Genomic DNA, 26759 nt, shown 5'->3' on the forward strand with positions numbered 1-26759 from the left:
ATGAAGTTTCTAATAACCATTAACTCGTTATCCTCTTCCGCCCGCGAGACTAGTTCTTATATGTAAGAGGTGAGTTGGTACTTTGTGACATAGATATCTAGCTGCCCACATTTTTCAGCCAAAAACAATGAGAAGCCCCTCCCTTCCATCTGACGTGCTACTGAGACATACCTGTGTGGGATTCCTCATGTTTTTGGCTGCCTCTGACAGGCACTCCGTAAGTCCTGTTTCTTTGGTGCGTGGAGCTTTTATTTTGCCCTTCTAACTCGGTGGTGGGAATCATAGAGACAATTTTCCAGGCATTCTAAGGCTCAAGTCTCGTTGAACTGTGCAAAGTTCACACAATTCTTTGACCATTTCTCTCCACAATGCTTTTTGTGAGTTTCTTTCTTTTCTGTAGTAGGTCATTGATCACACTTGTCATCTGTGGCGGTTGGTTAAGTACGAAAGCATTGGGACTGCCTCATGTTGGCTTGAGTGAGCAGTTCCCTCTGGAAAAAGCTTGAAAAATGTCTAAAGGTGAACTGAACAGCGCATTGTTTACAATAATTGGCTAAAAACACAGTGGTTGTGAGGGGACACAGATATCTTTGTGGTTCTTGAGACAAGCCTTTCTTTCTCCATGGGTGTTGGATCTCACCCTTCCCCCAACAAAACTTTTAAAATAAGTATTATAAGACAGTGAATGTTTCTACATTCCTTCAAATGTTGGCTGAAAACCTATATGTATTATAGTCACTTAAGAAAATCTGGTTGTGCTAGGTCACATAGTCTATCATTTTCAGGCCTCCCCTTCAGCTCTATCTCTTGGCAAACAGATCTGTTATATTTGATTACTAGTTGGGATGATTATAAACTGGATGGACAAGGCGCTCGCTAAATACAGTAAGTATTTTGTGGCTAAATTATTTATGCTGTAGGTGCCCAGGGAGGAGGTAATCATCCAACACCTCACCATTCAGATCAACAGATCCGTACAAATTTGTAAACAAGCCCTGGCACACATTTGTGGTCATAGAATAATATCAATAACATCAGTTTCAAAATAAGTATGTAAGAAAGAATGCACAGTTTAATAATTGTTCTTGTTGAGACTCCAGCCAACACGTGTTTCGTCGTTAGGGACAAGACACCCGCGACTTCCTCAGGGCTGGAAAATATACATACAAAACAATGTAAGCCCAAGCATTCGGGCATCAATAATATAATCACAGTTAAGTGAGTTGTAAGTAAACCCAATTGTGCTCTTCAAATACCCTCGTATATCCCTAGAGCAAGTGCAAATACAACACATCTAAGAAAGTGGGATCAATATATCTATTTCAAAAGATTTTAAGACAACATATTTTTATGTTATTTGTTCAATTGTGTTGTGCATATCAAGCCAAACAATATTGATGTACACCCTAGGAAAAGAAGGGATGGACCCATGATGAGTTGGGGGATGGGTAAGACTGTTCATGTAGTTAATCACCTACATTTGTGATGTCCCATGCATATTTTATAAGGGACAGCTTGCACGTCAAGTCAATGCCTACCTTTAGGTCAATGAAAAAGGTCTTGTGTGCCTACAAATCAAATAGAAACATATATAGTGTAATCCTAATAAGATTTGGTCCATGTAATCACCAACCATGGGGTCAAGAACATACCTTCTGACTCGTTATGATTCTGTTCCAGCCTAAGTATGGCTGGACAAGTTGCATATGTTCCAATATGGAGGTTGTTTGAGCAAGTATCTGCAACAATATGATAGAGATTCTGACTTAGAAAGGTGGATCATTATGCTCCCAGAGGCAATAAATCACATCATGCATGGAAAGCATATTTAATTTGAACGATATTTAGTAGAAAAGCTTACGAAAAAAGTGTACGTAAAGATTTCATGGACTACAGGGAGAGCTCCCGTGTATACGAGATAGCCAAGAAATAATTCTATCCCATATGAACCGGCTTAGTGCACGAGTGGCCACCAGAATTGTGAAAAAAACAGGTGCTTAGTTAAGGCTTACCGATAATGCACGATGTACAATACACTTCGTGCTGGGAGAGGGGCTGTAAATTCAGTCAGCCCGCGACGCGCTAAAATGACAAAATATATAAACACAAAATCAAAACCTATTTTTTGAAAAAAGAATCTATGTCCAGATTCAAAATGGGCAAACCACAGGCAATGACATACCTATATTCCGCAGCGTCTGCGTCCGAGTTCAAGCCACCGGCATCTCAGTATAGCCGTGGTGTTTCGCGGAAACCCGGAAGTTCCGCTTTAATCTTGATGCAAACAAAGAAAAATTAGCACGTTTCAAAATAACCACAATGGTGGCGAATTAGGCCGCCATCTTAAGGATGAACTTGTTGAACAATATGAGTCTCGTGGTTGCTATTTGTGAAACGTAAACTTGATTTGATCGCGTCCATATCTAACCCGGAAATCCGGTGATGATTAGCTTAATGTATTACTACGATGTATTAATTAAATATCCTGACATATCTATTATTCTGTTGCTGTGGTTGCCCTAATGAAAGATTGATAGCAGTCGAAGGCGTCATAAATAGACGATTCCGGCCGACATCTTAGAACAGTCACACTGTCTTAGTAATTGAATTGGTTCAAATTCGAAATATCCAATAATGGGAACTAAGTAAATGGTCCCCAACCGACTGAAATTATTTATGCTTGTGAATATCCACTTCGAAGCGAGGAAACTTTGAAAACAATTTTTTAAAATTGCATAGAGTCAATGATTAGTATCTCAAATGTTGGGTCCATATTTGCCAAAATAATGAAGTTTATGCACTACCCGATTCAAGATCGAATAAGTGATCAGGTTGTATTTATCCCGTCACGTTCTAAATCCATGTCAAAAGTATATGAGAGGGAAAAGAAAGAAGAACATTTTTTAAGAAAATTAGAACAATATAACTAGGGGATATGTATTGGAAGTAACCCGTAATGATGGTGGATATTAAAGCCCACATTAATAGGAGGACCTTAATGATAATGTCTGTCAAGTACACATTATTGTTTGGATTATATGCCCAACCCCAATCCAAGAAATGTATGATATCTAAGACACAAATACCATAAGTAATTCCAATTTAAGACAGTATAATATTAGTTGGATGACCATAGCATATTACAGTTATATGACAATTAACAGTTGTAATTGTGACATTGTCAATACCTATAGCATTCATGTGGGGATCATTGTATCCCCATTAATCGGTAATAGTTGGGTTACATGAACAAGTTGTAAACGTTTGGCAATTTACAGTCCTAATTATTCATAGCATCGTCAATATCATAAGTGTGTTATTCGCCATGTTGATAAAATGAAATCGTTTAGCTCTAGTATAAACACATTTTCACCTACATGTATCATATCCATGCTATGATAGACCAGTTTAATGTATCTCATTTGTATATCCTGCAATTTATACATTTAGTCACCTAGGAAGTAGTGTAATTCATGATCTGTATTCATCCCGTGCTCGACCGCTTGAAGCTTCATAATCCATAGAGCCTCCCTGCGTCTAAGATGTTCCTGATTGCCACCCCTCGGGTCCATGTCAATCTGTTCAATTCCACAAAATGCAAATGTTTTGTTTATCCCCTGAGCATGGCATTCATTAATATGTGTTGCAGTCGCATATCTGGTGTCATTGTGTTTAATGGCCATCAGGTGTTCATATATTCTGTCTTTTAGGGCCCTGATCGTGCTTCCTATATAGAAGCTACCACATCCACATTTGATCATGTATATCACATGATGACTGTTACAGTTGATCATTTGTCTGATCTCATATTTTTTCCCCAGGTGACTCTGAAAGACTTTAGTGTTATTCATTGCTAGGGGGCAGATTTTACATCCACCACATTTGTAAAATCCCATACATTTTTGTGTTAGCCAGTTTGGTTTTTTAATCTGTTTAGGATAGCTAGGACTGACCCATGCTTTGATATTTTTACCTTGTCTATATGTAATCAGAGGTTGATTAGTAATGAATTTGGTCAATGATTTATCATTTCTTAATATCCCCCAATGCTTTTTCATGCTATTTTTAAGGGTTTTTGGTATGTCATTATAGTTTGTTATCAGTCTAACATATGGAAAGGTGACACCTTTAATATGCTTATCTTTTAGAGTGTCCTCTCTCTTTGTTGTTGTGATTTTTTGTTCAGCCATATTAATTGTCTGTGCGTCGTATCCCCTGGCTAGAAATCTTTGCTTCATGTTATTTTTGCATAATATGAAATCACTGTTCTTACTGCAATTTCTCCTGGCCCTAGTTAGTTCACCATAGGGTATAGATTTTATTTGGTGTTTCGGGTGTGAACTATTTGTATGTAACACCGAGTTACATGAGGTAGGTTTGCGATAAAGTTTACTCTGTATTCGGCTGTCCGCAATAAAGAGCGTTAGTTCCAGAAATTCTATTTCTGATGAGCTCAAATTATATGGGAGGTGGATACCCATATCATTGGAATTTTGTATTTTGTATTTGTATGTTTATTTATATAGCGCATATATACCAACAGGTCTCTTAGCGCTTGACAGAAAAGAGGTTGCATTCAAGCCGGTACAGACTGTCCTGGTGGTGAATTAGGTTAAAAGGTGTCTTTAAATAACAGAGTTTTTAGCAGCTTCCGGAAAGGAAGCAAACCTGGTTCCTTTCGTAAAGTATCCAGCAGTTGGTTCCAGAGTCGTGGCAGAATAACTGAGATAGCTCGTCCACCCTTGGTAGCCAAATTGCTCCGAGGGCAGACTAACTGGGAGGCATCTGTAGAGCGAAGTACTCGCCCTGGCACGTATTTAACTAAACGTTCCCTTATGTAGCCGGGGGCGTGGCCATAGAGGGTTTTACTGAGCAATGCACAGGCCTTTGAATTTTGCGCGCTGTCTGACAGGCAACCAGTGTAGTTTGTGCAGCAAGGGTGAAGCATGGGTCCTCCTAGGAAGGCTAAAAATCAGCCTGGCGGCGTCGTTCTGTACAACCTGGAGTCGATTCATAAGTTTCAGAGGGAGTCCTAGATAGAGCGCATTCCCATAATCAAGGCGCGATAGAACAGTAGCTGAGACTATAGATTTCGTAGAGGAAACTGATAGGAGAGGGACCAGTTTCCTCAGTTGTCTCAGGACGCCGGTGCAGATGCCCACCACTGAGTAGACCTGGTGACTCAAAGAGAGTTCCAAATCGATCTTGATTCCCAGACTTTTCACGACTGGTGACAGACATGGAGGGGCCCCGAATTCTTTGGGCCAAAACAAGCCACTCCAGAGGTTGTTATTTGCTGGAATGACGAGGACCTCCGTTTTGTCAGGGTTAATTTTCAAGGAATTAACCATCATCCAGTTAGTGGTGAATCTTAGGATATTTTGAACTGTCTCTTGAGCTTGGGCCGAGTTGTCAATACTCAGGATAAGTTGAGTGCCGTCTGCATAGTTAAAAACTCGGCAATCCAGATTGGACAGTGCAGTCACTAGGGGCTGCAAGTATATATTGAAAGGCAGAGGGGATAATGTAGAGCCCTGAGGCACGCCACAGGGAATATCACCCCTGTTTGAAGTATAATCGCCGAGTTGAACCCTTTGCGACCGTCCCGATAAGAAGGACTTTAGCCAATTGTAGACAGCACCCCTAAATCCCAAATCCGCCAGTCGAGTCAGTAGAATAGAATGACTTACTGTGTCGAATGCTGCGGAGAGGTCTAAGAGTATTAGGGCGCTCGGCTCTCTGTTATCAGCCTTTAATCTGAGGTCATCAAGAACAGATAACATAACTAGCTCCGTGCTGTGGTGGGCTCTGAAGCCGGCCTGGCGTGGGTGGAGTAGCTCAGAATTTTCAAGAAAACCGGATAGTACTTTCAAGACATGCTGCTCCATGACCTTAGCTAAGAAAGGGAGTTGCGAGATAGGCCGGTAGTTTTTCAGCTCAGCCCTGTCAGCTCCTGGCTTTTTCAAAGAGGGGATGACTCTAGCCTCCTTCAAATCGGATGGTACCTGGCCGGTGGCCAGGGAATTATTAAGAAGTGTGAGGATCTGGCAATCCAAGGCTGGGAGGGCCATCTGGAAGATCCTAGGCGGAAATGGATCGGCCGGTGAACTGGATTTGGTTTTGTTGATTAATGATGCCAGGGCTTCTGAGTCCATAGGGGGAAAATCTGTGAGGAATTGAACTGATGAGGAGGAAGGCAGCGCCAGTTCCTGGGAACTCAGAGCAACAGGAGATCTATCGATCTCACAGAGAATATCTGTCACTTTCTGAAGAAAGAAAGTCTGCAGGGTATTGACGTTGAAAGGTATTGAGGTTGATTTGGCATCGACCTTTTTGCTGAGTTCCTTTAAGATCTTGAAAGTTTCCTTCTGTTTATTAGGGGCATCTGTAATCCGTGCCTCATAGTATTCGGCTTTCCTAGAAGTGATGGATTTCTTATATAGAGCCAGAGCAGCTTTGTAAAGGATCAGGTCAGTGGAGTTATAGGTTTTCCTCCACTGTCTCTCCACTTTACGCAAGCTCTGCCTGTTTACCTGCAAAGCTTCATTGAACCAGGGAGCCCCCTTACGTTTGGGCTTTATTCTTTCCCTGCGTTCTGGAGCTAGGTGGTCTATAGCTGATTGGAGGGTGTTACTAAGGGATTGGCTGGCTATGTCAATGTTGGTATAACCTCCCTCCGGCCTGCATAGGGGTAGTCTCTGAAGGGTGTCTGTGAGATTTCCCGTCTGGATCTTATGCCAGCTTTGCACTCTCCTCCATTCCGAGCGAGATTGGGTGGGGGAGCTATCCAAAGGGACCCAGCAGGAGATTAAGGAACGGTCCGACCAAGCACATGGGAGAATGTTTAGGAGCCTGTCTTGCTGGTTAGATGACCAAACCAGATCAAGGGTGTGCCCCCTGATGTGAGTGGGGCAGTTCACCAGTTGACGGAAGCCTAAATTTGACATTGTCATGTCAATTTGTTTAGCTTGTGGCTCTCGTGGGATTCTTTCCCAATGGAAATTAAAATCTCTTACGACCATAAGCTTTTGATAGCGTGTGCTAAGGTCCGATAAGGTTTCACCAAAATGATCGCAGAAGCCAGGGGATGCATCTGGGGGACGATAAACTGTCAGGAGTACGAAACAAGAGGAGTTAAAGATAAACTTAACTCCTAGAATCTCAGAGCTATCAAAACGTTCTGATATTATCGTGGTAGCCGTAAAACTAGATTTAAAAAGAGTAGCCACCCCTCCCCCTCTTCTGTTATCTTGCCTATTGTGCCAAACGGCATCAAAATTCCCTGCCAGGGACGAAATAATGTCAGGGACTGATGAGTCCTCCATCCAGGTTTCTGGCAGGGACAGAATATCAATATCCCCCTCCTGAAGGAGAGTGAAAATCTCAAGATGGTGTTTTTGCAGAGATCTAGTGTTCAAAACTGCCGCTGACAAACCTAATGGGTTCCCTGCTCTGGGTAGAAGGTGAACTAAGGGCCCACCTAAAGGGTCAGAGGCTGTCCACGGGTTCCTTAGGAGGTTTTTGGCTTTCAATATTGAACAGATGGGGGGTCTTATGGTATAATTGCCTGTGGCAAAAGACAGCAGTTCGTTTGCTGAATACAAGATATTTGGGCCAGGATTTGTGGCCCCTGGTCCCGGCAGGGCGTGGACGGGCGCAGACGGGCTTGCCTTAGGCACGCCTTCGGCACACCCGCGGCGCGCCCGCTGCGCGTCGGCTCCAGCGTCCTGATAAGGCAGTCCCCTTCCGCCCACTAACCAATCAGCTCTGCTGTGCAGCAGCTGAACTCCCTCCAGCACTAGACCGCGTATCTTAAAGCGGAAGTGCTATTTAAGTACGTTGTTTGGGCAGAGTGCCTACAGGAAATGACTGGCTTGTAATTCTAACAAGAGCAGTTTAAAACATTTAAAACAAATGTCGATTGCAATGCAGTTTGTTTTTAAAAAGTACACACACGAAAGACCACCTGAGAGTCTTGTTCACAAAATTTCGTTTTCCATGGAACCAGACCAGATCATAATGCAATCGTCGATGTAACGTCCCCAATAGATGATTGATTCATTCCAAGTGGTACCCTTTGGGCCCCAGATCCACTCCTCCTCAAAATAACCCATGAATAGATTGGCATACGAAGGAGAGAATCTGGAGCCCATGGCAACTCCCTGTATTTGTTTGTACCACTTTTTTTCAAATAGGAACACATTGTTGTTAAGAATTAAATCAATCATGGTGATAATCATCTCAACATGTGCCCACTGTGAGGCTGGTCTCTTACTTAAGAATTTTCTGGTTGCTCTGATCCCCAAATCAGTTCTAATGTTCATATATAGGGAGGTAACATCCAGTGTTGCTAATACCATACCTTCTTCCCATGTAACATCCGACAGTATACTAAGGATATGTTTGGTATCCCTAATATATGCTGGTAAGTTCTGTACCAAAGGTTGTAGAAATGTATCGACATACTGTGATAATTTTTTGGTTGGACCCCTATGCTTGATATTATAGGTCTGCCCGGTGGGAATTGTTGGTTCTTATGTATTTTTGGCAAAGTATAGATACATGGAAATCTGGGTTTGTCCACTTTAATATATAGGTATTCATCCTGATTGATCAATCCACTATTGAGCCATTCTCTTAGATGTGTATTGATGACAATTGTTAGTGGCCCAATTGGGTTTTCTTTCAATTTTTCATAGCATGTTCTGTCCCCCAATTGTGATGAGATTTCCATGTTATAGTCCCTAGTTTTCATAATTACAATATTACCGCCCTTGTCGGCCTCTTTGATGGTAATATCATGTAATTGACTCAGATCTTTCAATGCCCTTCGTTCTTTATTTGATAAGTTATCAGACATCCTATGTCCCTGTTTAATATCTTGATGTAGATATCTATACATGTCCTGTGTAACCAGTTTATGTTCCTGATTGGATTGCTTTATTGCCTATCACAGGTCCCTTCTCCTGTTTCAGTGGATTTCTTCCCTATTCTTGTGTATGTCCCTCTCAAGAAGCATTTTATTCTCAGTGTGTGTTGATTGAATGCTGATGTTAGAACCTTGCTTTGCAGTGCATGTGTCAGTCCATGCTCTCCCCTCTCCTGCTGGGCCTACTTGCACTCTTTATAACCCAATATCACCCCTGGATCCCTTACCTCCCCAGTCTCTTTGCGTGGTTTTAACTGCCTTTTAACGCAATTGGTGCATGGTCATCTTTAAATGGAACTGAAATCATTCCAAGATGGTAGCCCACATAAGCACATCCGTGGCTGCCATCTTGGAATGTTTTTCGTTTGTTTTATTAAAAATCATTGAATGATGGACGCTGTGTGTGCACATGCATAATAGCTATCTTTGAATTACTTTTTTTTAACACAAACAAAAAAACATTTCAATATGTGGACGCATGCTTAAAGCATGAGTAAAGATTTGTCCTTCTGTACCTTCTGAAATCACTGCTGAATGATCTGTAAAAGAAGTGGAAAAGCGTATGAAAAACAGTATTTGTGTCCTGAACTACTAGATGACTATTTTCAGTAAATACATTTTTTGGTTCCTAAGAAAACATTTTGTCATTTTCACCGAGCACTCACTTGTACTACTGACACACATGGGCCGATTCTGCTGTTAATATGCCGATGATTTTCACCACCATTGTATCATGATTAGCTATAGTTATGTTAAAAGTGGCCACAATAAGTCAAAGATGAGCAGACATTATACCAGGATTGACCAGAACTTTGACAAGAATGGCCATGCTATAGCTACTGTGAGCCACTATTATCCCTGGGATTGTGTAAATGTTAGCAAAAATGCCCACCATGTAGCAAGGATGAGTTACTATAATACCAGCGACCACAATAATGTTGCCAAGAATGTCAGCAAACGGATAGACCACTGTTCTGCAGGGATAGCCTAAGGTGACCAAGAATGTCCACAATATCGCTTGAGTGATACACTGCTATTTCAAAGATATCTAGAATTTCAATGCGAATGCCCACAATATGTCACAAATGGTCCACAGTGACGTGGTGTTTGCCAGAACTATTCCAAGGATGGCCACAGTATAGTATGGATGAGCCACTATTATGCCGTGATAGCCAGAATGCCCATATTATGTCTTGGTTTGGTCACTTTTGTGTAGGAATAGCCAGGATTTTACCAAGAATGTCCACAATATGTTACGGATGGAGCCTTATTATTCAGGGATAGCCAGCATGTTACCAGGAATCCTATCAAATATTCCACGGTGGGCTTATATGATGTTGGGATGGAAAGCATGTTGCAGATGGTACACTATAATGCATGGATAAGACAACAAGTTGCCAAGAATGGCCACAATATTTAATGGATGGGCCACTTCTATTCAGGCATAGTCTTTATGACACCAAAAATGACCTCTGTATTTCATGGTTGGGCTCCTGCTATGTAGGAAAGTCATCAGATCACCAAGAATCCCCCCTGAATATGTAATTCATGGATTATTATTATGCAGGGATAGCTAATAAGTGCCCATAAAGTTCCACAAATATTACACTATGGTCCGTTATTATGCAGGTGTAGCCAACATGAACTACAATGCCAACAGATACGTCACTGGTTGGCCAGAGTTATTTAGGGAAAGGCAGCCTGCCACCAATAATGCCAACAAATATGTCACTATGAGCTATTATTAGGCATGAATTGCCGCCCTGGTCTGATGATGAGTGGCCATAGCTGTCACTGATATACCACTATTATGTTGGGACAGTCAGCAACAACATGTCACCAAGACTTGCCACAAATATGTAATTGATGGACGATTTCTACACATGAAGATTCAGCATGGAGCCAGGAATTGCCATGAATATGTCATTGATGGTTCAGTAATATGCAGGAACAGCCAGCATGCCACCATAGATACCCTCATAATGTCACTGGTGACCCATTATTATATAGCCATATGCAGAAATGTTTGCCAAAAATGTACACAAATATGTCATTGACGGCCTATTGCTATAAAGGGATAGACAGCATGTCGCCAAGAGTGCGCACCAATTTGTCACTTCTGCCTCCAGTTACGCAGGAGAAAACCAACTAGTTGCAAGGCTGATGGCTGTTAGTAATGACTCCTTTCAGTGGCCCGTCATAACCTAATAGGCCAGCCACCGCTGTTTGCCATTTGCTACTTTTGAGAAAAACAGTTTACATGACCCTCTCTTCGGATTACATGTAAATAATCACCCCAACAAAAACGAATGTCTGTAAATTGAATTATTTGAGACTGTGTGGCTAACATTTTGAAATCTTGATGAATTGCTGAAAAAGTTGATGATTGACTCACCGACTCCTTCCAGTTATTCCAACACAGAGCTATGTATTTACTAAGCACACAAGAACAAGTCTAGAACACTTTCATCGCAACTATAAGAATGATTGTATTATCAATCAATCAAAGTCATTTCTACAGTGCGCGGCTATCTCAGCAGAGGTGTCCCGGCACTCAAAAGCAAGACTGAAGAACAGAATCAGCCATGTATATCTATACTTGAATGAGCCAGGTTTGTAAATCTTTCCTGAAACAGTGTTCAGACTCGGCCATGTGAAGATGGGTGGGCAGGGTGTTCCAGAGCTTGGCTGCAGGTACCGAGAAAGACCTGCCGCCTCGACAAACTGGCAAACCTCGGGATGCGCAAAAGTCGCAGGTGGTTAGAGCTCAAGGCTCTCTCCTGATGGTACTGACTAAGCCTATTTCTCAGGTATTGAGAAACAGGCTTAGTCAGTACCAGAAAGTACTAGTGGAAATACTTAAAGTAGGCAGTCAGTTGTATGACCTTTCTAATGTCAGACAGCCTTAAACGCACTAACTTCATGTTCTAATTGTTTGGGTCGGATGCTAGCTACTTTCTTCTGTTTACTATCACAACTAATGATTTCCTTTGGTGGTGATTTTCTTGACCTCCGGATATTTACGCTCTGCAACAAACTTTCCTTTTGAAATTGCTCTTCCTTTTATAAATCTGTCCTCTTGTCTCTTTTTTTCCTTTCTGTTTTCTTGGCACAGGCATAGGCAGAGTATCATTGGGAGCTTTCTTAGGTAGGTGTTGAACATGTTTTGGTTGATACATGTGCAAATGATTAAACATTTTGTGCTCAAAATTACAAGATTTCATGTGAGATTTTCCCACAATATGAACTATTTGTCAGCGACAAAATGGCTTAGTCACATTAGCAATAAAAACGATTTTGGCATACAAACAAGTGATTGTTGTCGAAAAGGAAATTTTAAAGGCACATGTCGTTTACATGCCATCAAGTACCCGTTATTCACTAAGAACACTTACATATCGCAACAGGCTTGGCAAAAGATATTGAGCGCAACATTTTATCTCAAGATTAAAAGATGTCCTTTCAAAATAAATCTAACATTCCCTAACAGTTTCACCATTTCATTTTCAATTCTTTTTTCTTACCACTCTTGTGCATGCAATTTCAAAAGTTGCTTCTGGGGTAAAGGTTGTAAAAATGACATTGAGAGCACACTCAAGCAAGCTATTTTCCTACTAGGATTGTTTTACCTTTTGGTGCAGTTGCATGTGTAAAGGACTAGACATTATAATCCTTTACATCTACTTCCCTGGAGAGTAGAAAGGACACGTTCCCACCAAACCAGAGATAAATGTATCACAGATTCATTTCAGCACATCCTACAGGCATCATTCCCACGCTCTACCTTGATATTATAAAGACTTTGATCATGAAAATGCTGCAATCGGAAAGAGATGTGAGATCACCAAATTAGACATTCTCCCTCGTTGAGCCAACTAATAAGATCCGAGGCCTGCGTGTATTACTTCCTCAGAGTTCTCATCATCAAGTGTGCCAAAACAGCTGACTAGACTCAGAAATGTTGCAGAAATTCCCCCTGTGGCACTGTGCAGTTTTGAGCAATTTTGTAGAACGCATTCTATTTTGTCTTTTAAATGTAAGTCATCCTTGGATTGTAGAAGGCAAATGCTGGTGCCGCCTTCCAGTCTTAGTGTGTGTGGTGTCTTTGAGCCAAGCACCATGCAGGAGTGTGTAGTATTTGTGCTCTGACACACTATGCCTGCAAGGGAGAGGAAGAACCATCTCCTTACGGCCTGTCACAAGTAGGACAGATTGACATTTCAGGCGTTCTTAGAGATATTCTCACTTAGGTAGGCAGTGACTGCCATAAGAATGAAAACATAAACAATCCGTCTTGTGTTTGCATTGAGGGATACACAGACGGGGAAAGTAGCAGAGCAAATTCACGAGTGCATGTCCTCCTCAGACCCTATTCACTTTCTTCAACAGTGACGTTTTCAGCAGTAAAATCTGAACGAATGAAGAGATTCAGACAGGTAATGCTGTCTAGGTTAGACTTACAGCTGAAGCTGGAATCCTCTTGTGTGTCCATTCCACCAACCCCAGGAGCGCACAGTCCCTCCTTGGTGCCACTGTCAACCTCACCCTTGCAGGACTTGACCCTTGTCTGCTGCCACTGTACGACATTTAAACCCATGACAGCATCAATATCAGATCTGGCATTTCTTACACTTCGCACCAAAATGATTAATAAGATAACTTACCAAAAAGTGCCTAGTTTCATTCAGGTGACTAAAAAATGTTACCTGACCAGGTCTAACGTCCTCTTTCAATCAGACGTAGTACTGGTGGGCTGAAGGAGATTCACGCTAAGATTCCGAAAGGTGTGCCGGGTTCAAAGAGGAAAACAAATGAAGTGTGAAGACATTAAAGGCCTCAGGAGCTGAAGTGTAAAATGTTAGCATTTGCTGCTAAGCTGGAGAAGGAGGGAGGATCCAAGCACACCTGCAGTCACACGAGTTACCTACCTGCTGCCTGATCGGTCCAAGGGGGACCGCAACGCCTGCCCTGTGCTCCTGCCCACAGCCCTCTCGCCATAAGGGGACTACACATCCCAGCATTTCCCCCGAGGTGCACAGCCATTCCCGTCATCCTGAAGCGCCAGGAGGCGCCTCAGAAGCCATTGCGGGACGCGCGCGGGTGAAGCCCGTCAGTGACTGGAAGAGGCTGAGCTGGGCCACCTCTCTAATGCCTGAACAGTAAGCCTTCATTGTATACAATGGACAAATCACAGAAGTGTGTTATTTGGAGGTCAGGGTCTAGCAATATGAGCAAACGGAAGGTGGGAGTAGGGGTTGTGGGTACGCTTGATGCTTTTCTCTCTAGGACAGAATAAGCGCTAATGCATAAGATCCAAATTAGTGAGCACAGGTTATCACTTGAACCCCAATCGTCCCTTGGCACCCACAGCTCTATAGCTCATCCCTCCCAATTGTCAAATTATACCAATGATATAGCATTGCATCCCAGCCAGTCTTCTACGATACAACCGGAACCAGTGCTATTTACTTCACCCATTCCATCTAATTCGGACTGCTCTACTAACATGTCTATGGTCACCACTAGGGGCAAGAAGCTTACTGGGGTTGCAGGTAGTGAACCGCCTTCTGAAAAAAGGAAAGGTCGAGATTCATCTAAGCCAATCCCCCTACCTACTAGAGTAGCTAAACGTAAGGCAGTCACAAACGGGAATGGAAATAATAGTAGCCAACAGCCTAAAGAAAAGCCAACTACTGCTATATGCCCCCTTACCTGTGCTACCCATTTACCGCCCTCGTTTAACATGGATGAGCTTTGTTTACAGATAGAATTGAAATTACTAGCTCTGATTGATCCCCTACTCAAGAAGCTGACCTTGATTGAAGACAGACTTAATAAAATAGAGCAGGGCATTTTTAGTAGCCCCCGCGATAACTTTAATGGGCAGAGGGGTTCTGGGACTATGACCCAATTGGTATGGGGAAATGTAATAGTACCAAAGGGACCCCCAGAAAATGCACGCTGCCCCCTATTATCAATAGCAACAGCAATAACTTCAGAGGCCACTCAACCCGATAATGTTGCTCAGGGTGGAATGCTGCCGACATCTTCGCAGCTAGGTAAAAGCAGTCTTAGGGGACGGCCTTTTGAGCCCTATGCTGCTAGTGCCCAGAATCAACATACCTTCCTTCATCTCCCCCCCGGAAGCTACTCCCTATACGGATGTTTTGGCCAACGTACCAATGCTCCCATCCAACGCACGGGAGCACTGGTCAACATTAAGAAATAAGGCCCTACACTTGCTGGGTAATAGGATTGGCTTAAAAGAACATCTTTTTCCCGAATTTAAAATGGTTCGTAGAGTTCCCTGGGTTGGGAAATCTCACAAGTCTTTACCAGGTGACTGTGTAGTCCTAAGTTTCAGGTCACCAAACCTGGTCCAGCACATTTTAGAGAGGGCTGGGAACTGTTTCATCAAGGAAGATGCCATAAACATCTTTCCACTGGTTTTTTTTTATCAACCAACCAGCACCCTCAGGTGCAGCGAGATGAGGGGGTTATCCAGAACACATAGTCAACATGACTTACCGGTGACCACAAGCAATCGATTTGAAATCTTCTCTTCTTTAGAGGACATAGATTGACTGGGAACAATAGTTAATCCCCTTCTAATTGGAACATCAGTACCTATGGCCCAGACAGGGTCTGATTCAGGACCGCGTATTCCTGACCCCGCTGTAACATCTGGATCTGTGGCCGGATGGAAGGTTACATATGCCAACAGTTCTGACATTGCAGGGGGTGCGCGCCAATCCCAGCTGAAACTAAAAATTGGGGCGAGTATGAACATTTCATCCCACACACTTTTCGCAAGATCTCACACTTCATCCAGTATTCCCCGTCTGGTAACTGTGGAAAATGAACATGTATCTAGCTCCCAAGCAAATACCAGTAATGCAAACCAAGGGCACTCAAAAACACATATGTCTATAGCCTCCTGGAACATCGCAGGGCTATCTTCCAAAACCACCTCAATTGAGTGGTCCACTATATTGATAGTTATGATGTCTGGATATCCCAGGAGATTTGGTCATTGGATACAATTTACCACTCTGGCTTTTTAAACTTTTCAAAGGCTGCTTTAGGAGGGCAGCAAGGGAGACCTGTAGGCGGGATGACCTGTTGGGTCAGACACCAAGCGGGCATTTCGGTGAAGGAAGTATTCATCGATAGTCCGGACATCATGGCCATACGGATCAGTATGGTGCATGGACCTGATGTTTTCATTGTCAATGAGGGCAGCCGGGTGGCAGGGGATCAAGTGTGGTTACTGCCCTCAATAGCTATCTGGAAAGATCAAGGGGCAGTTGTAATTTGATAATCGCAGGCGACTTTAATTGTTGCTTCGAGCCTCAGGACCATGATGACGGAAACCTTAGTGCAGAGGAGGACGCACAGTGGAACATTCCGCAATTAGAACTATGCCCCATTAAAAAATGGACAGAGGCTGCACTACAGTTAAAAGGGCTGTGTCTGGAAAGGGGACTGAGGGCAGTCAACGGGCGGACGCAGTCGGATAGGAAAGGTGCTCATACTTTCGATAATGGTTATAGTAGCAGCCGCATAGACTACATCTTCCTCAATGTAGAATTCTGGCCGTCCCTCTTTGATATGAAGGTGCAGGAGCGGACCGAAAGCGACCATAACCCGTTGGTCTTACAATTGCAAGCTTCGGGCTTTTTAAATCCAAATAACAGGGCAGTTGAATACGTAACAGCAGAGGCCATGCTTACTAATGAAATGAGGAGAGTTCAATGGGCTAGGGTTATTGAAAATGAGAGTGCTCTGGAACAAATGAAGGAACTGGTTGCTTGTTCGACCACTACCCTTCTTAACTGTGATTCCCAGAAGGACATTAATTCTATTATCCCCCAGGTTCACAATGACCTGTTCAAGCAACTGAAACCTTTTTTTATTACAAGTAGCAAACCAAGGAAACACTTTTGTGTAAAGGGGGCTTCTTGGTATAATAGTTCTTGCAGACAGGCCTACAAGATTTTATCCAGGGCTATTAGATCCAAAGTAGTGGGTGATATCAAAAAGGCTAGAGTAAGGTATAAGAAAGCCCAGCAACAAGCGAAGAAGGAATGGGATGAGAACCGCTGGCAAGATTTGGTCTCAGCCAGTAAGGAGAAAAATATGATTCAATTCTGAAAGCGTGTTAAATTGGGCAGTGGAGAATTAAATCAGACACCTACTAATTATGTTGCCCCAGAACAATGGGTTTTACATTATGAGGCTCAGTTCACTGCCACTAACGGCAATGATGACATACCCCTATGGCCTATCCCCACTACCACCCTGTGCTTCACCAGTTTAGAGGTCGAATCAGTGCTAAAATCAATTCCGAGAGGTAGGGCCCCAGGCCCCGACTATATACCCGCAGATTTGTTTGTATACGATAAAGATCATTGGGTATCTTATATAAAGTTATTGGCCAATGCTATAGCTAGCGGTGCTGCTATTCCCGACACGTGGTCAGGTGCCGAAATCCTACCTATATATAAAAAGGGTGACCGCTCACTACCAGGTGACTACCGGCCAATCAGCCTTATTGATTCCATCCAGAAGATTGTTGACAGGCTAGTTCTTGGCAGAATCCAGGCCTAGATAGACGAGACAGATATCCTGATACCTCTTCAGGCGGGGTTTCGACCACACACAAGCACCTTAGACCAGGTCTTTAGGTTTGTGCTCATCTACTGGCGGGTGGTTATTATTGGAGGGGGTGCAATCTATGCGGCTTTTATTGACCTAAAATCCGCATTTGACTTAGTCCCCCGTACGAAAATGGGGAGTGCCTTTGTGGACATGGGGATGCCATTGGAACTGTTGGCTATTTTAGTAAAACTGCACGATTCAAACTACGCACAGGTCCGCTGGGGAAAGCAGGGAAATGTTACTGAGAGGTTTCCGGTTTCCAAGGGGATTCACCAGGGGTGTTTTCTAGCCCCAACCCTGTTTTCTTTGTTTATAAACAGGGTTGTTCAGTATTTTTCTACTCATCCCACAGACGCTCCAGTAATAGCCGTCATGAAGATATCCCTGCTCATGTTCGCGGATGACACCTTGATAATATCTAAGACTCGTCAGGGCCTGCAGGCCGCTCTGTCCCGCTTCGAGGTGTTCGCCACGACCATGAATTAGTGGTAAATGTGGAGAAAACAAAGTTTATGGTGCTTCACAAATCCAAAGCCATAACCGGGAGAGTGTATATGAATAATGTCCCCTTGGAACAGACTGATGTTTTTACCTATCTGGGTATAACACTAGGTAGGAAACTAAACTGGAAGCCCCAGATCGATATGCAGCCGCTAAAACATGCACAATTAGCTGGTGTACTGATAAAAGAACAGAGGCTTTCCTGGACCAAACCCATTGTCCCCACCCTTAAGATTTATAACTCTAAAATCAGTACCTCAATATTATATGGCGCTGAACTTTGGGGCTTTGAGGATTTAACACCGCTGGTATTAGCCCAAATCAAATTTGTCAGAGCACTAATAGGCCTCCCACAATCCACCCCACTTATGCCCCTTTATCTTGATTTGGGTTGCTACAGCATAGAGGACTCGGCACGCTTCAGACCTATAACATTCTGGAGAAGGCTCTGGACCACACCTGAGCTTTCTCTGTATGCTAAAGCACTCCTAGAAGTTCGGGGTAGGGCCGCTCATACAAGATCTCCTGGTTTAATAACATCAAAACCACCTTGGCTAATATGGGGATGAGTACCCTGTGGGACTATCCAGCTGCTAATTTATTTCCAGCTAAAAAGAACCTCAAGGCACGTATTGGAGTATGGTCAAAACTAAGCAGTTCTCATCTATCATGAGGGCCACCCTGACTAGAGAATTCTTGAAGATCAAGCATGAGACCAAGTTTGAAACCTATTGGGACCTCATCACTAGGCCAACAGGCAGGAAACTGTATCACCAGTTCAGGGTGGGCTCACTCCCTATAAGAGCTCTTACCAGTAGTTCGCACCCGCCAACAGATGACAAATGGATTTCGTGTCCAGCCCAAATTGAGACATTAGCGCAATTTTGTTTGTTTGCCCAGCCTATAATCCACCTAGGACCAAATGGCTTAAACCTATTTGTATGAATCTGGGCACAAGATTGGCTCTGGAGGCCTTAAGGATCCTAAGGACAAACACTAAAGATTCCATAGTGATAGCAGTGGCAACATTTTTGAGCTGGATGTGGGTCACCCGTCCCAACAAGATGAGGGTACACTAACCCTGTCATTTCTATTCTTGAGGGTTGAGACAACACGGAATGGGCCTGTTGATAAAACATCTGTATAGACCCAGAGATTTGGTTATTTAAGAGATGATCACTTGCTGACCCTTTGCCTAAATCTGGTCCCCATATTACAGCCTGATAAAAGGAAACAACTGTCCTGTTACAGTTTTCGTGTTTTTAGGTATAATCTTTTTTTATGTGCTTTTTAAATGTGTTTTTATCCTTTGTATTTACAACTTTGCCACTTTATGTAACAATGTTTTTTAACTCATATGTAAATATATTTGTGTTTTTTTATATAAGCCTGGATGATTGTAGAACGCATATTATATCCCAAGCTCTTTTAATTATTGATGTACTCTGTCTTTTATGATTTTGTAAATCGAAATAAAGACTTTATTGACTGACTGATTAATAAGATAACTTACCAAAAAGTGCCTAGTTTCATTCAGATGACTAAAAAATGTTACCTGACCAGGTTTAACGTCCTCTTTCAATCAGACGTAGATGTTCTGGAATTCATAAAAGGGTTAACGTTGCCCAGAAGGCGATTTGTCTCTTCCTTTTAGGCCTCCCTTTAAAGAAAATGTTAATTTACCACAGTAATTACAAAAATGCACAGGTGTTGCATCTACTTTTATCACCTGTGAAGAGTGCTTCTACTTTGGCCCTTTCACTGCACCCCACTAGCTCTGAAGGTCCTAGACCTAGTAGCCGCATGTGCCCATAATATGTATGCACGATTTGGATTAGTGGTCCACAAGCTCCCTCGTTATATTTTTCCATGCCTCGAGATGTACATAACTCCCAATTCCTCCAAGGTCACATAGGTGCCACTCTGGCTGCTCATATCCAAAGCATCAGGTGCTACACGAACAGCTGTCACCAAATGAATATTTGGAGCTAAATGATTTGATAAGAAATAGGAAACTCTTTATATACAGGCAACACCATGGCCACTCACTACTAGCCTAGCTTTTGTGTAAGTTGACTAAATCTAAATCTAAAAATCTAAATATAATATTTGTAAAGTGCGAACTACTCCCCCTAAGGGTCTCAAGGTGCTGGGGTCCATCGGGGAGATTAAGTGAGATATTGCCCAGAGTCACATAGTGCCGAGCTGATCTACTGCAAGGGATTGAACTGTGAACCCTGCGCTCCGTAGTCAGCAGCCCTGGCTGCTGCGCCACACCTCTCCCTTGACTAGGAAAATTTGGCAGGTATCATTGGGGGAGGGCATTCACCTTTTGAGCATTTTGGTCATACCTTCCTGGTATGCAAAATATACAGGGTGAGATTTGAGCAGGTGCACCGTTGATTCCCATGAGTGGGGCCTCAAAGAGGTTGTTAGTGATCTTTTTTTATTCTGAGTGACTCCAGAGATTGGTGTAAAGAAAGAGGCCCCCTACAATTGGGATGCGGTTCCTTAATGTAGGGAAAATTCCAAATGTTGTACACAATTAAGGCAACCAATGTAATTGTAAACAATACAATTGAATGATTAAAGTGCTGTCAAAATGAACCAAAAACAACCAAAAGATTTATTTTTTTTGTAAATTCTTTTTAGTAACAAAATTCAACATTTGGTCACTTCACAGTTTAAAATCAATAGAGTTACAGTGTTCAGCCGCAAGCCCCTGGACCGTCCCTCAATGCAATAAGGTTCAACATAACAGGATATGACATTTTCACCGTCTTCTGGGGATACCATTTCTTCTGGGGAAGAAGGGACTGGGGGCTCGCAGATGTTGCCCCGGTATGCATTCCAGGGAGACCAGATCGCCACCCACTTCCCGGGGCACCCTCTCGAGACATATACTATCCTTTCCTGCAGCATGCACCAATCCATGTCTCCTTTCCATGCTCCAAGCGACGGCGGCCTATCTGCCCCCCAGAGGCGCGCTATATTACGCTTTGCAACCGTCAGTCCTAGTGTTACCCATATTCTGCCTTTAACCGGTAGGTCCGTGGGCTCCCAGATGTTTAAGAGGCATCGTTTGGCCTCAGGCCGCGACCTCAGCCCCCACACCTTGCTTATAGAGTCGTGTATCTTTGCCCAGTATGTTTGAACCTGCGGGCACTCCCATATCACATGAAGAAATGTCCCCCTGTTCCCACACCGCCTCCGGCAGAGCCCGTCCACACTCCTCCCAATCGACCAACCAAAAGATTTTATAAAAATACAAAAATGAGCTGTTTATTGAATTTATAAATAAAACAAGTCAAAATGTAGCCATTCATTCATCATCTTGCAAATCTGTAATGTATACTGTCAGAGATACTAACATCAATAAAAAACATGACAAGATTAATATTAACAATTGAAATTAAAATATCACAAGAGGTTAAAATTGGGAGAAACAATCACAGTGGCACAATTGAGTTGACTCCAGAGATTGATCTGTTTGCCACAAAGCAAATTCAATGTGCATGGTCTGTGCTTCCTAAAAACCTTTACTGGCTCAGGAATTGTTCTTGCTGCAGTACATTTTTTAAGCTGGCCAAGGAATCTGCATTTGTTTTTTAATTGGTGGGAAGAGGATCTCCTGTATCAGGATCAGGGACAAGTGTAGAACGCCTCGGCAGTACTGGTTAACTTTTGAGGTACTGACCTCTGATCATCTCTGGTATTACACAGTCCAACAGTGATATCCTTTGTGGATCCAGAAGAATGTTTATGCTATCTTAACACCAAAACATGTGGCCAGTTTTTGGCCACCGAATTCTTGAAAGTGGCTTTAGACGACTAAAATGTTTCTTGGATCATGTTTCAGCTATTGTGTTTCAGACAGTTCTGACAACCAAGTTGTCGCCACATAGACCAGTGGTCTATGTGGCTGAAATGGTGCCTATGGTGACAAATGTCCTGGACATTAATCATGACGATGTCCAATGACACACGCGTGTTAGCCCAGAACCCTGGAGCTGACTTGTGAAGCCAGTGATGTACATTGAGGAGCCTCTTACACTTCTCCGCTTGCAGTACCCTGATCCACATGCAAAGTCTGATGTTCTCCACAGAATGCTCTTGCAGGGACCGTGTCACTGTTCTAGCTCTCACTCTCAGGCTATTTGGAAGAGAAATAATCACCGGTAGTAAAGACCGCTGAAACCGCTGCTCAGTCCTAAGTCCAATGCCTTTTACTACTGCACAGCACCTGTAGCAGGACTGCCCTGTGTGCAGAACCCTGCAGAGTACTGGGCACTGCTTGACAATACTTTGCACGTAAGACAGTTATACAGGAAGATTTCTTGATCATTGGTATGAAATACATGAATCCTCCAAATCTTTTTTCCTGTCATATCTTAGTTTTGTTGAAAAGCACTAAAGGAGTTTGCAAAAGGAAGTTGAACCAAGTCTATGTAACCTATGTTGCATGTCTTACATGCTGCGGGGGAGTCAAGCACCAGTTAATTATTTCTTTTCTAGAGCTGCTAATATTACTCAATCAATATTTTTCTTATACAATCGAGCAGTTCGGACACCTATATTTATACATAAAATCAACCCGTCTTCCTCGCCTCGTTGTTGGTCATGTCTTTCTTCCAATGGCTCATTACTTCATTTGTTATATTATTGTCCTTATGTTCTCAAGTTCTGGAAATCCATTTGGAATAAATGTTCTAAGATATTTCTTTTTTGTATTCCACTATCAATTCATAATGTCTTTCTGGGATCCATGTCTGCTGATTTTCATGACTCCTCGTTGAAGTTAAAATTGCTTGACCTCTTTATTGCTCTTGCATTTAAAGTTATTCTTACTTTCTGGAAAGCTAACTCTAAAATAAGTATGTTAACATGGTGGAATTTTATTTATAATGAACACAGAATCTCTACTGTCTCATCTTCATCACTGGCTCAAAAAATCAAATCTGATTTACTATGGTTACCCTTTACTACTTTCCTATCTGCACACTCATCTTTAAACTAATAACTATTTAACTATACCCCTTCCCTTCCTCCCCTCTCTTCTATTTCCTTTTCTCCTCTTCTCTTCTCTTCTCCCTCTATTTAATTTCTTTTTCTCTTTCCTGTATTCTCAAAATATATAAATAATTACTAATACGTACCCTAATATTTCCTCTTTCATTCCTTTACATATGGTTGTATCTTATCCGTTGTATTTATTTGCATGCTATTTCTATTTCCTTTTGTATTATGTGCTCTTGGTACTTTGTTTTATACTCAATACAAATTATCTAGATAAACAAATGGTTTCTTTTCGCTTTTCTTTCCACAGATGTTGCCTTTATCACAACTGTGACCTTCCTGTGGAAAGTGTCAGCCATCACGGTTGTGAGCTGCCTTCCACTGTACATCGTGAAGTACTTGAAGCGCAAGTTTTCTCCTCCGAGCTACTCCAAGCTGACGGCGTAGGAAGGCCGCGCCCACATGCCACTCCGGGCGGGGCCCCGCCCCGCCCTCCCGACGTGCTTCCCTGACCCCTGTGAGGGGCCACAGAGTTACAAGAGGTCCAGGGGAGCCAGCCGAGCACAAGAGGGGGCCCTCCTGACCCGACACACTCCCTAGACAAGAGCTCCCAAGGCACTCCACATCAGACGGATGGCCACTGTTGTCTTCGGCATTGTCACTTCTCCTTTGGACTCGCACGAAGGATTCACGCCGAAGACCCCTTTTCTTTGATATTTTTCAATATGCACTAGACTGGTTTTATTGCTTTTGAGGCTGATGATTTTGACAGACTGAAGATGAAGGAACGCAGTTTGCTGTGGCTGCTGCCCTGCTGCCGTCTGATGCTCAGCCTTGTCTTCTGTACACGCGCACTCTACTCTCAGTACCATCCAGGCCAGGGCCTATAGATGCTGCCTGTATGTATGTATCCTGCTATATTAGACCTGATGGGTAGTCACTATATGGACTAGGACAGACGTCCACATAGCACAGTCTTACCATAGGAGCTGCTATTGCCGCGATCCCTTCCCCGGTTAATCTATAGAGTCATTTCTAGCGCCTCTACAACATTGGTGGCACTTCCACGAAGGGATACTGACACCAAAGATGCACAAACGCCATACTGTTTCTGTACATCGCTCTGCGCAGCTGCCGAAGTATAAAGCTACTTAAAGGTATACCTGGCTAACACCTATATATGTTGAAAGTCTGTGACTATTTTGTAGCAGTAAAACATATCTACTCAAAGTTTGGCACAAGACAGTTCTGCACACTCTACAGTTCCGAGGCGTGTCATCTCGGTGCAGTGTTAAGACTTCCATAGGCCGTACGCAGACCGCCTACTGGTGTATCTACTCATATACATATATACTGAAAGGTTAACTTGAATACGTATTCACGTGAAAAACTAAGATCAAATGGGGATTCTCTTTTTTTAAGCAAGGCAGTGCATTTCGAGGCGGCGTCAACGAAAGGTCTAGTGATGGCAGACCGGTTGGGTGTACTCAAACAAGGCTTTCCCTAGCTTTCGACACCCATTCATATTGGCTTGGATGCTCGTGAGCCGCATGCCTCGCTGACCTCGTGTTGGTATTTCTTTGCATTGACCTGTAATCTGTTTACGTAGGTTTCTCAGGTAAAATGCGTGATACAGGCTTAATGTTATGGTAGGAAAATCCGTCATCTTCCACTGGGTTCTTTTTATCTTATGGTCCAGGCATTGGACTTAATGTGACAATAGCTTAGGGTACCACACATCCTATTAGGGCGGTGATATACTACTGTACTACAGAATGACAGTGTCAAAACAGTTATGTTCCAAACTCGATGCCTGCAAGGTGACCCAGGGCAATGTTTCCTTCTTTACTTCCTTTTGTTGTGGTATATTTATTTCAGGAAAATGTATTTCAATTGGACCACTGTTGACGAAATAGTAACCTTGTAGTCCACGTTCAGTTCTGAAAAACACGTGAATTTTTTGAAGAATGTTTTGGGACCAACTTTGGAGCGGACCGTTTATTCAGTTCTTTTTTTTTTTTGCACTCTACGACTGATAAGGCATTTTTTATTGGTTCTTTTTAACTTAATTACTAAGAGTTTCTGCTATTACCTGTGGAAGGTATTTATTGGTTCTTTTTAATTAATTACTAAGAGTTTCTGCTATAAACTGTGGATGGTTTGCACTTTAATGTATTCGTCCAAGTGCCAGCATATTAAACTAAACCGCCGTTCCCGTTGCACAGTACAGATCTCAGGCAGAAGTCCCGTTTACCCACCTTATACAGGTTTGTGTGCAAGAATGACTATTTCCTAAAACCGATTTCTGCGAAACGTTTTGTTTTTTTCACCATTTATTTTGTTTCGTATGCTTTTAATTCGATTTCTCATTTAAGTAATATAACTTCTTGTTATCAGAGCAATAAAGCTTAATTTCTACTAATTGATGTTGCATGTGATTTGTATATGTAAAGAGTTCCTTTTCTAACTATTACAGATCTGTAAAAAAAGAATCATATATGCGTACTCTTCCCACAAGATGTCGCCATTTCCTCACGCAGAACTTGCAGCAACGTTTAGTTATTGTAGGTCAATGAGAGGCAACGATAAAACCGTGGTTAGCTGATGAACACCAGACACGTTTGGAGTGCCTTTGCTGCTGAATGTGTGGATAATGCCTAGGCACTATTTATTTTCAGGGTGCAGTTGATACATAAAGATGAAGAAGAATTACACTTTTGCATTTTAACCAAACCGGAATGCAATGTGTGACATTCGAGTGGGTGATATGGGGACTATGATGACAATACATCTAGGGGAACCAAAACGTTTAGAAAATCAGTCATCCCCTAACGATGACAGGAAGTACGTATCTATGTATATTAAAGAAAAACGATAGTTACAAAAAGGTGAAAACATTTTGCTTCCCTTTCTGTGTGTAAAAATTGCCACTTTGTGTAAGGAGGAGGAGGAGCGCTGTCACACTCATAACACGTATACCCTGCTGGTTTAGCAGGTGCTGAGGTACTTTTTTGTGTTCTTAGCAAGCTGGTCATCTAAAATGTGTAGATTTGCAGTTTGTTTTAGGATTTGTGTTGCCTCACTAGGTCATTGATCCACTTCTTTGGAATCTGTTTTTTTTATGTGCTGGCAATACCTAGCTTCGAGGCTGTCCTTGCTCTCAAGAACTTGAAAGATTGAAAAACGACCTGACTGCAGTTATGTAGTGTCTCTCTTGTGCCTCAACATGGATAAACCAGAAGTACTTATCTTTGGCGACTCCACTTGCTGATCAAATGACTGGTGGCTTAATAAATTTAAGGGCCCTCCAATCTCAATTGGCCAATATTTTAATTATTCCGCATTTCCTGCAATCTCGGAATGGTGGGGGAGCCTTGTCTACGATTAGCGCAGAAAGCTGGAAGTATCTCAGACCACAATTGAGATGAAGTCGTGATCTCCTTCGCTTCAGGAAACGTCTGAAATGTAGCTTTTCGGTAGTCTCTAAACTGACCTCATTTTTCCTGGAGTGGTGATCTTGAATAGCACCAGTGTGCCCACTGGGTGACTGTAGCGCTTTACAAATTGTAAATCAAATCAAGGAAAGCATTTTACATGCTTTAGCAGTGGCCACGAAAGCAAGGCTTCCTATTTGTGTACATTTGTATTCTCT

The 26759-nt window shown here is 42.6% G+C and overlaps 1 protein-coding gene across 2 annotated transcripts in view; it reads left to right on the plus strand.

Moving 5' to 3' along the window:
* The window catches only part of ATP9B (ATPase phospholipid transporting 9B), a 2296170-nt gene extending 2270641 nt beyond the window's left edge, over window positions 1-25529 (plus strand). The window contains exons 29-30 of one of the 2 annotated variants that reach the window (XM_085605930.1): window positions 12045-12077; window positions 23418-23704. In XM_085605930.1, the coding sequence (XP_085462056.1) occupies window positions 12045-12077; window positions 23418-23554 (170 nt within the window). In that variant the 3' untranslated portion in view covers window positions 23555-23704. Of the gene's footprint in view, window positions 1-12044; window positions 12078-23417 lie in introns of both variants that reach the window. The other variant, XM_085605931.1, reaches the window with a different exon arrangement.
* Window positions 25530-26759: the final 1230 nt, after the last annotated feature.

The sequence above is a fragment of the Triturus cristatus genome, chromosome 5_1 (assembly GCF_964204655.1).
Source record: "Triturus cristatus chromosome 5_1, aTriCri1.1, whole genome shotgun sequence".
NCBI classification, from domain to species: Eukaryota; Metazoa; Chordata; class Amphibia; order Caudata; family Salamandridae; genus Triturus; species Triturus cristatus.